At 32.6% G+C, this 12138-nt stretch overlaps 1 protein-coding gene across 1 annotated transcript in view; it reads left to right on the forward strand.

The window, feature by feature from the left end:
- LOC150110680 (uncharacterized) overlaps positions 1 to 5985 on the forward strand; it is a 32309-nt gene extending 26324 nt beyond the window's left edge. Inside the window, exon 6 of the mRNA XM_090400296.1 lies at positions 5284 to 5985. Coding sequence (XP_090256422.1) covers positions 5284 to 5325 — 42 coding nt within the window. The 3' untranslated portion in view covers positions 5326 to 5985. The remainder of the gene's footprint in view (positions 1 to 5283) is intronic.
- Positions 5986 to 12138: the final 6153 nt, after the last annotated feature.

The following is a 12138-nucleotide window of genomic DNA, read 5'->3' on the forward strand; positions in this document are numbered from 1 at the left end:
GTAAGTATAATATCATCCTGATATTAAGGGCTGTGAATATAGGACTGATCTTACTCGCTGACGATAACGAGAAAGTGGGACATATTACTGGTTTATAAAAACGTTAAGTACCAAATTCCCACTTAGTGATAATTCCATGATTGAATCTCTTTTGGAGTGGTATTAAACTTACCAATTCAATTTTAAGGATCGGGATTCGTTACTGAATACATGAGAGTTCAGGTTATGACGAAAGACTCTTAGAAGAGATAAAATAAGCCAGCAAAAATTAGTATTTATTGAAGACACAAGTGTCCTCGATATCGAATGATTGCGTTATGGATATTTGAATTGTTACAGACACCTTTTTTGTTGTACCACCGTTTCTTTTATCAGTATATAAAAGATATATTAGCATACTGGACCTAGTACCTCACTAAGGGAACCATCAGTTAAGTGTGTTAGGGACACACTTAACTGATTCGATATGTAGCATCACACAAGTGTGTGATGCTACATACAGTGACCATATTTTTTGGAGAAAATAAAGGACAAATCAGAAATTGTTTCATCATAAAAAAAAAACGCAAGTTACGTTTATTTGTTTGACTAAAACTAAAAAGCTTAATAACATTTATTATAAAATATTAGCATATATAGCATTATAAACAATCATATTATTACTTAAACCTTTTTAATTTTGATACTTTTCACAAGAATGAACTCTTTTTAATAAATCAGGTTTGTGTTTTAAAAATTCATAAAACTGTGTACAATTCATGTCAAAGCTGCATTTGGTATAAACGAATGCTTTCAATGTTTCGATTTTTAATTTTTTTTTTCTTTCAGTCCACATATTGTTCACTAATGAAAATACTCGTTTAGTGGGGGCATTAGATCCAGGGAGACATAAGCATAATTCGACAATTTTTAAAACGTGTTTACATCCACTCACTCCTACCACAGCTTCTATACTGCACACAGTCAAGTATAATATATACACACGCACATCAACGACGCAGCCATATATGCCGCGCCGCTAGCAAGTGCCGGTGAAATGACAGTTTCATGTTTGTATGGGCCGTGTGCTGCACCCTAATATTCAATTTACTATTTCAATTCACAAAATTTTTCTAAAAGGTCATTTTTCTAAATGACCTTTTAGAAAAATAAATAAATCTATGGGACAGAGCAGTGAAATAAAGGACTGTCCTCTTAAATAAAGGACGTATGGTCACCGTAAGCATACAGCATTATTGCGTTAGTTATAAGACAATGAAGTGTTTCAGAAGATTGATTCAGAAGAAGTGGAAAGTGTGTAGTTGATAAAGAGAAGGACTATTGCTTCAAGCAGAACTAAAATGGAATATTTACTGTGTTGAGAAATGGAAAATTAAGATTAACCGCTTAAAATATAAAGTTCTTCATCTGAATAAGTAGAGGGGGTTATGCAGAAAACGAATTTAGGAATAGAAATGGAGTACAATTAGAAAACTTTTAAGCAATATAGCAAGCAAACAAAGATTGCAAGAAGAATTCCTTCATTAATTTACTAAGAATGTTTGCTAGCAGGCATATTCTAGTGTATGAATAATTGGTCACTTGTAATACTATAGTTGAGTTTGCAGTCAGTCCCTACGTAAACAAGGATATTAATATGCTGGAGTGCAATGGAATGATAAAAGCAACTTAATGGATCCTGGCATGAATAATTTCTCGTATAAGGAAAGTATTCTGCTTGAGTGAAATCTTTGATATAAGAGGAAAAGAATAAGAGTAGAATTTGAAGTTTATAAATCTTGCAAGATGGAGAGCGGGGTAAGTTGAATTACAAAGTCTTCATTGAAGTTTGTAATTACTCTTTCTCAGAAATCGCTTACTAGAAGACGTACTTTTAAATCAGCAAGGAATCGCTGCAGATAGCACTTAACGAAATTTCTTTCAGTGAAAAGTGGACAATCAATGGAATAAACTTTAGGGAAGTATTGCATAGCAGCAGATGGTTGTTTAAAAGATTATGCATACGTTTTAGAACAATAATATACTATAACTAATTTCTGTAATTTATACTTCTATACGATAGTTTACTGAGGATTTTGTAACATGATCATCCAAGCCATTTTTTGTTGTCAATGATTTTGCGTTCTGTTGTCAATGTACGAAACGTGCTTCTTTGCAGCGGATGTAATACCAATTTAAGGGTGTATACCTATAATTTCTTTAGTACACGAAGATGTGATAATTTAAAAACACAATGAAAAAAAAAAAACTACACACCACTCGTTAGGGATTTCCATTAAGAGCCATTTTTGTTTTGCTAGCTAACAGGCTTTTGATCTACAAAGTTAAAAAAAAATTCTGTTGCTATGGCTACAGTGTTAGTTCAATAATTAGCTCACGCGTATTCTCGGAATCTAAATTATTCATTTTCCCATCCATGTCAGGAGCAGCATTTATATTGCTAATTGTTTTTAAGCGTAACAGGAAATTCTCTCAATATTACAACGAAAGTGTTAATAGTTCTAGCAATCTTTATTGCAGCTACATTTAATAAAGAAAATGTAGCAATGATGCATCTTGATTTAGAATTCGATTTTTACTACTGGCTGTTAAGGAAACTGAACTCTTTCGACATTAAGTTTATTTCTAAGCAGAAATGTAAGTATGAAAAACAACGTATAAAACCTAGACACAGCAGCAGCTTACAAACAATATGTAAATAAAACAAGAATTGATTTGTTAGTCGCCAGAAATAAATTGTACAATAATGTGTTATAGTTTTAACATGCCTGGTTAAATACTATTATGTTATAGCAAAACGTTTTGGGATCTTCAATGAATTTCCTTGAAAAGCGCGGATCAACAATTCTTCGATTTGTACTTTAATGTGCAGAAAATGTTTTATCTCATCTGATTTCAGAGTTCTTTAAATAACAATGAATTCGTGTAGTAAATCGTGCAGTGTTTTCCCCCTTAAAATATCATTGCGACGAATTAATCGAAAAACAGTGAAACATCACACGAGTATCATTAAGCCCTTTCTGTAATATGAGAACAATACAGATTCCTGTTATGATTAGTAACCAAATTAAAGGTCTTTCAAAGATCAAGATGCATTTAATTCAATGAGAGATGAACTCTACAGAGACTTCTATCAGATATTCTTTTGCTGTTTTATAATCGATATATCTTTCAAAAGACACTATTGTTAAACCAATTCGCGATTTAAAACTTGAAAGTTACACCCTTTCTACGTCAACTCTCCGCGAAAAGCTAAAAACCAAGCTTTCTCAGTACTATGAATGGAGTAAAAAAAAGCCAAGCCATCCCAGCTTTGGAGACCAAAAGTTTGTTACTTCACATCTTAAAGAAAAACAATGTTAGTATCGCACTGGGTAATGAAAATCAACCTGGAACTTATATATTTATCGGCAATACAAATATTAGTAGCTCTATTTAATGATAAGGCCAGTTTTTTGTTTATTTGTGACACTTATTCCTGTAGAAAGTTAATTACATTCCATGACGCATATAATCAAAATCTACGTATCATTTTATTGATTTTCACCTATCAGATGTAATTCTACACTCACTGCAACTAAAGATCATTTTGTAGAAGAAAACTCAAGAAAATTACATTTGGAATAGGCGGGTTTTCATCTGTTTTTGGTTCTTTATAAATTCATAAATTATACTTTTAAGTAGAATTTTTATTTAATTCTAATCTACTTAAAGATTAGTAATAATTTAATTTCGTATAATAGTCGAATTTCAATTTTTAAGCCTAAAATTATATTTCAACTGCTGCGTATTTGAATTTTAAAGCTCAGAAACAAGAATCGGTTGAAATTTTCATTTTGACATTGAATGGATATTCGAATAAAAACTTTTCGTTTGATATTTGAAATTTTGAAATTTCAAATTCTGAAATTTAATGTAAACGTTTTCATTTCTGGAAGAAAATTAAAAGCGATTTTTACAATTAAAGAGTATAATTAGATCGAGTTTTAGTAAAATTAAGATTGCAATATGATATTTATTTAGATTTATCATAATTACCAATGTTAGTAGCTAAATTAAATCATTAAAGAAACGCTTATTTCCCTTTGGTTTTAACAAAGCAAACATCGAATACACATCGCGTGAAATTGATAGAATGGAAACAGGACAGAACTTGCAAAAAAGTCGGAAAACTGGCAGGCATATTGCCAAACCTCGTCTTATTCTTGCCTGAGAGAAGAAATTGTAACAGTGCACACTACTACAATGTGACCTAATTGCTCCACATGCGTTTCTTAGGCGAAATGTCTACACTGTTACAGTGTACGGATTCCACATATTTAAAACTGTTAACCAGATGCGATTCTAGTGCTATATTCTCCGAGTATGACGTAAAATTGCTGACTATGATCATTAGTGTCTTCTGTGCATGAGGTTTTAGTATTGCTATTTGTATTTAATTCGCACTATCACAAACTGACTTGGGAATAAAGTTTGTGTTCTTAACATGTTCTTAGATCAAGGCTGAGAAAAGATTTATGAAAACACGGGTGCATAATACGATCTATACAGAAACACGAAGATTATCAATTCTACGCTTATAATTTTCTGTTATTCACAGTATGTGCACATACCGGCCACTGAATTGAAAACTTTTATTTCGTACCGTGTTACATCACCTTTAGCGACTGCCAATACCGATCCTCTTCAATTCCCTGCGCATAGTTTGGTGAGATGTGAATCAGGAACAGTCTTCATTAAATACTTCGGCTGCACACAGGAAGTTCTGTTTGTCCGTGTAAGCCTTCTCAGACGGCTTGCGGGTCAAACCTACTGCGATCCCGTTCATGACAGATAAGCAATTAAACACCTAACATATCTCTCCTTTTGAGAAGTCAGTCAGCTGTGCTGTTTCCAAAATCTTAGCTCCAGCCAGACAGGCACCCACAGTTAGCCCTTTATCGAACACCGAAAGATCTTTTCTTTTTCCCACTGTGATCAACACTATTGGCGATCACTGACCAGCCGTATTCTTAAATAGTTATCTAGAACACGTGGTGACGCACGTGACTAATTCCGTGGTCAGTATGTGTATATTTATTTTGCCATGGTAACCGATTTTGTCATAGTCACTGACAATTTTTATTTTCGAAGTTATTGAATTCTAATCCAGCACTGATTACTTACACACCGTACGCAACCAGTGCGATATAAAAATTCCAGAAATTTCAATATGCAAGTTATAATTAAGAATTCAATGCTGTGTAAGAACACTTACTTTTTTTTTTTTAATTTCTTCGTCAGGGTCGTGATCTTAGTGAAGATGAATTGGAGCATGTCACATAACAGTATTGGACCATTCGCTTCGAAACATCTTACGTGCCTTCATTCAGAAAGCTGGAGTTGCAGTCAATAGCGCCCTCTACTGATGGTGATGAATTCAATCTTGATATTCAAATAAAGGAAACTGCGGGCCAAACAGTATTTGGAGAAAAGAAAAAATGGGAGTAATAAAGTAACGGAAATTCTTTTAACTTCAAAAAATAGCACGTATGGTAAGTTCACTGCGAACCAACAGAGTGTATTCATTTGGGATTGTGTAACGCCGAAAACTGATGTTACTATGGATACTATGTATTTTTGACATTCAAGTGTCAGCATGATCAAATCATTGCTGCCATAACCTTACCGAGTTTTGAGTGGCCTTGAATAGAAACGGCCGAGAAATACTGTGAAATATGAATGACCATTGTAGTTAACACCCCCAACTATATTTAGTATGACTTTTGTTTAGGTTCCTTATTTAGAAATGAGTTTCTGTAACTCACAACGAATCTGTCCTCATTATCACTCAAAGGCCTTCATTTTATACGGTGTACTATCATCAATGATTTTCTAAAAGTTTTTTCTTTCCCATATTAGAAAGCGTGTATGTGATATAATCTTTTAGTGGTTTTTATACGATATATTTCAGTTAAATAAAGATTTCAGTATCAGAAAGAGAAATCTGGTGTTTATTTATAGAACGAACTTGGCGCCACTACTTCCCTGATGCGTTATGGTGTGTTTAACGTCACATCAAAAGGCACTTGATGACACACAGATCTGAAGGGCGTTGCAACTGTGAAGGTTAAATTCATATTACTCAACAGTCTGTTAAGACACTTTAATAATCCTACACAAATATTCATTGTCACATCTCTTCTCACTACGTTTGTGGGAGTAGAGGAAAATTCGGAATCAAGTCGTATGAATGAATACTTAGTCATTCGATGCGAATTCTCTTCAATCCAAGGTGTGGTGTGATTGAAGAGTTGAAATAATGTTGAAATTATTATTAGTTTATGAATGCATTTAATTCGTGCGAAGTCTTGGGTGATTTGGAATTTAGCCGAAGTAATTTAAGGCTATGAGGCCAGTGAGTGAGGTCTGTTAACTGCGCGCATTTGTCCGCTGTTTTTAAAATAAAAAAAAAAAACTAATCACATCCTTATGAGATGAAGCAAATATCACTTCAGCGTGCTTAGGAAAAGGTTTCTTCATGAAAAAAAAACAGATATTTTTTGTATTAAAATGCGTGACTTGTTAAAAATATTCACTAAGCATGCTAAACTGGGGGTTAAAACTAAATCGTTCGAAATACAAAATTGTGATTTTTAATATCTTACAATAAAAAAGCTAACTTATATTAATACTAAAATTGTAAACTTAGTTTCAACACCAATTTAACAGAAGAATACTACGGTACTTCTTTTAAAATCCGGTCGCATTTACTTACTCGTATAAAAAGGTAAAAATTATTCAGTCCCCACGAGTAAACGTTTGAATGAATAATGTCTGTTATGCTTATCAGTAACGTGTGTTTTGTCTATAATGTCTGTTCTGCTTTGCGTGTGTTTTGTCTGTTTAGCATAGTATTGAATAATAATTTATTTTCTTTTTAAATATTTTTTATTATCATTTTTTCTCGAAAACAGACAACAAAGTTATGTCTGGATTTTATACATACCGGTATATTTTTTATCCGATATAGATTCAATGAAGTATATACGACTTTGTCCAGCACAGATGTATTACAGACGAAATGGTTTTACAGGGGCAACCGCTTTTTTTTTTTATCAGCACAAAACTCGCCATGCTCATGTAAAAAATCTCTGGAATATGGAGAAAACTTTGTATTATCTATTGAAAGACATAAGAAATTGATAATTTTTGTAAACAATTAAAATTAAGTGCATTCTTGAATATTTAGTTGTTTACAAACATTAGTTTGTAAATAACCATTTTTTTTTTAAATCTTAGCACAATACTCGCCATGCGCATGTAAAAAATCTCTGGAATATGGAGAAAACTTTGTATTATCTATTGAAAGACATAAGAAATTGATAATTTTTGTAAACAATTGAAATTAAGTGCATTCTTGAATATTTAGTTGTTTACAAACATTAGTTTGTAAATAACCATTTTTTTTAAATCTTAGCACAATACTCGCCATGCGCATGTAAAAAATCTCTGGAATATGGAGAAAACTTTGTATTATCTATTGAAAGACATAAGAAATTGATAATTTTTGTAAACAATTAAAATTAAGTGCATTCTTGAATATTTAGTTGTTTACAAACATTAGTTTGTAAATAACCATTTTTTTTAAATCTTAGCACAATACTCGCCATGCGCATGTAAAAAATCTCTGGAATATGGAGAAACTGTATAGCCCTCATACAAAGAAAACAGACGATGCCAAGGTCATCGTCGATAATGTATAAACATTACTGTTTATATAAACAGTTTATATAATGTTTGTATAAACACAGTCTGCTAGACCAAGGTTTCCCAAACTTTTTTTTCCGTGGCCCGGTTATTTTAATACTTCATCTTCGTGACCCACTAAAATTTTTATGGCCAATATGTAAAATAAAACAGATTTGAATGTTCATAAAGTTTTCATTTATTATTATTATAATAAAGAAGCATTTACTCTTACAAAAATATAAAGAAATTAAACTAAAGCCAAGTTTAATTTCTATTGAAAGACATAAGAAACTGATAATTTTTGTAAGCAATTAAAATTAAGTGCATTCTTGAATATTTAGTTGTTTACAAACATTAGTTTGTGAACAACTAAATATTCAAATATCCCCCCCCCCCCCGAAATAGAGCGCATTTTTCGTCTCTATTAATTAAAATATTTATTCATTAATCCCGATTATTATTTTTATTTTAATAATAAAATAAAATATTATTTTATTTTATTATTAAAATAAATAATTTTATTCTTAAATGTGTGTGTGTGTGTGATGGGCGGTAGATGGCGTTGTTAAGATGATGATAGTAGTTGCGGTTCGTTGTAGTTGGTGGATTGAGTGGTGGAGACAGAGAGTTGTGGAGTGGGTGCCCTCCCTCGATAAGTCTTTGGACTCCCTGGAGGTGTTACATAATAATAATAATAATAATATATATATATATGAAACTCACATTGGTGACAAGATAACAGTATTAAAAAGTAAAGTGTACAATTATGCTGCCATAAACAATTTAGGAACAATAATTTTGCTCGTAATTACTGAAATTTTATTAATGTAGTAATAATTTCCTTTGCAACAAATTAAGTAAATTACATTATAGAATAATGAAATCATTCCGAAAGATATTAAGTTTGATTTTATCTTACGTAGATTTTCCATGACATTTTAAACTGTTCCAACCATTTAATTAGAACAGTTTAGTCTGACTACAAAATTTATCAGTTTTCGTGATTTCTCCTTTTCACGTTATTTGGTCATTTTTCTTTTTTATTCTTTTTTTAGTTTGCGTGAGGATAAGGAAATTGCAACTTGAAAATCAATAAAAAATCATTCGATTGACTGGGTTCTCTAGTCAAACGAAGCGCGGCGTATAGAAATGTATACTATGTAAGTTTCTGCGGGCAATGACGTATACTAGACTGTGAATGTTTCTAGAAATGTAAACTATAAAATTTCTACTTAAATTAAGGGGATATTAAATCCCACATAGTTTTAAAACCGAATAAGAAACTCAAAGATTGGAATCAGAGAGTTTCTTGCCGAATATAGTAAAACTATAAAGTATCGGCGACACTAGCGTTAGCAAATGCAAGTGATCCTAGTACGTAGTACAATACCGGACGACTCGTTGCAAAGGTGGGGGAAGTTCAGATCGCTATTCTTAGGTATTTTCTATAATGTAAAAACACATTTCCTAGGAAATGTATGCTGTTATTACATTATGGAGGGAGGTCACTACCCAGACCGGTTTCAGCCTTTTTTGAGGCTTCATCAGTGAGTAGCTAGACCTAATGCCAAAGTGTATAGCGAAAAGAACTTAATTTAAGTAATGTTTTCATTGCCGAAATGAAGCTTATTAGCTCTTTATACTTAAGTAACTTAATGGTTGCACCTGTTTGGATAACTCGTTCGCAGAGTATATAAGTTCTTTTCGCTATACACTTTGGCATTAGGTCTAGCTACTCACTGATGAAGCCTCAAAAAAGGCTGAAACCGGTCTGGGTAGTGACCTCTCTCCATAATGTAATAACAGCATACATTTCCTAGGAAATGTGTTTTTACATTATGGAAAATACCTAAGAATAGCGATCTGAACTTCCCCCACCTTTGCAACGAGTCGTCCGGTATTGTACTACGTACTAGGATCACTTGCATTTGCTAACGCTAGTGTTGCCGATATTTTTATAGTTTACTATATTCGGCATGAAACTCTCTGATTCCAATCTTTGAGTTTCTTATTCGGTTTTAAAACTATGTGGGATTTAATATCCCCTTAATTTAAGTAATGTTTTCATTGCCGAAATGAAGCTTATTAGCTCTTTATACTTAAATAAAATTTCTAGTTTAAGCATAGATCAACGGTATTTAAATTAAGGGGGATATTAAATCCCACATCGAAGCCTATTGGCTCTTTATTTTAAATAATAGATCAACGGGTTCGAAATCACTGTAACGATGGCTCCACGGCATTACTCTATGGCAGTGGTTCTCGAAGGGTGCGCCCTAGAAGATTTCCGGGTGCGCCCTGTGGTATTCCAGAGAAATATATGTCCAGATATAAAAATAAATATAGTTACTCTATTATACCTTTTCATTACTATGTTAATTAACATCGGTTTTTCTTGCAAAGAGAACAAGAATATGGTTTATTCTTGTTGTGTATATTACTTATTTTAAAAATGTTGGAAGTGGATGTTATGTGCATGTTACTTATTTTCAGATAAATACACCCAAATAAAATGGATAGATTTCTCAAAAAGAAGCGTGATATTGAAGAATCAGATTCTGGAATTGAGCAAAAGTTAAGTGCAAGTAAGAAAGCAAAATCGCGGCCTACTCGCAAATATAATGAAAGTTATTTAAGCTTTGGTTTCACTTGGACCGGAAGTGAAAGATCATCCTTTGCCGCTATGTAAAGTATGTAGATGTAAAATGGCAAATGAATCATTGCTTCCTAGTAAATTGAGTAAACATTTTAAAACTTTACACTCTAATTTACAAGATAAATCTGTAAGTTTTTTCAAGAGATTGTCTGAACAGCAAACAAAAGCGGCAAATTCTTTTAAAAGTATAATGACTGTTTCTGATAAAGCTCAAATCGCTTCTTATCAAGTCTCAGAACTGATAGCAAAAAATATGAAAGATCATACTTTGGGTGAGTCACTTATTTTGCCTGCATGCAAAATAATGGTAATGACAATGCTAGGAAATGAAGCAGCAATGAAAATAAGCAAGATTCCTCTGTCCAACGATACAGTTCACAGGCGTATTATAGAAATGTCTTCTGATATCAAGAAAAATGTATGCAGTAATAAACTTCAGTATTAAGATTTTGCATTGCAAGTTGATGAGTCAACAGACATTACCAACAAGGCGCAACTCTAAGCATTCGTCCATTTTATTAATGAAGATCAAATAGTAAATCAGGTTCTTTTTTATAAAGAATTAAGTGTGTCTACAAAAGGTGAGGACTTTTTTAACATTTTGAATAGCTATCTTGATAAATGGCAGTTGACATGGAAGTCGTGTGTAGGCATTTGTACAGTGGAGCCCCTTCCATGGTAGGCTGTGTTAAGGGCCTTACATCTTTTGTAAAAAAAACAAAATGAGAATGTTATCGTAACTCACTGCTTTCTTCATAGGGAGGCCTTGATGGCAAAAACATTGGGAGAAAAATTAAGAGAAGTTTTAGATCAAGTTGTTCAGATGGTAAACTTTATTAAAACAAGACCTGTCAAATCGCGTTTATTCGAAAAGCTTTGTATCGATATGGATTCACAACACAGACGGCTGCTTTTACACACTGAGGTGAGGTGAGGTGGCTGTCAAGGGGGAAAGTACTTACCCGTGTACACGAGCTACGACAAGAACTTCTTGCGTTTTTTGAAGAGATGAAACAATTGCATTTTTGTAACCTCCTTCGGTGTGAATTTTGGATTGCCAGGTTACAGTATTTGGTCGATATATTTCAGCATCTCAATATTTTGAATACTAGCATGCAAGGGACAGAAGAAAATATTCTCACATCCACTGACAAAATGAAAGCGTTTCAGAAAAAACTACAGATTTGGAAAAGAAAAGCTGTGGAAGGTAATTTGTAAATGGTAATTTGGTAAGTAACACTTGCATAAATGAAACACTTCCAATAATAGTTGAACATTCCAGTAATAGTTGAACAAATAAATAAGGACATTGAGATAGTGGTCTTAGATTTAATTTTATTTGCTGTATTTATAGCATTAATCTCCTGAAATAATGGAAACCAATATTTTGCAGCTAAATAGATGTTACAATACGTATTATGTAAACTTACTAGAATTATTGAGTTAACTGCTCTGCTCTCTTTTCATATTTAAAAAAAAATCCAACTTAACATTAGCATTCAAATATTACTTTTGAAATGGGAAGATAGATTCACTGCATTTCCATAGAGCAGTGGTTCTCAAACTTTTTGAAGTCGGGGCGCATTTAAAATCCTACAAATAATTGTAGGCGCACTATATACAAATTTCTGAGAAATATGTTATAATAATTAAGTCAAATATTACAGAAAAAAAATAATGCGATAAAAAAAAATAAAATGAAACATACCTTAAGTTTATTCATTCTTGTGTTTATGAGAAACATGAGCCTG

Source organism: Typopeltis vanoorti, chromosome 1 (assembly GCF_054136105.1).
Source record: "Typopeltis vanoorti isolate ZY-2024b chromosome 1, IOZ_Tvanoo_1.0, whole genome shotgun sequence".
In the NCBI taxonomy this organism is placed as follows: Eukaryota; Metazoa; Arthropoda; class Arachnida; order Uropygi; family Thelyphonidae; genus Typopeltis; species Typopeltis vanoorti.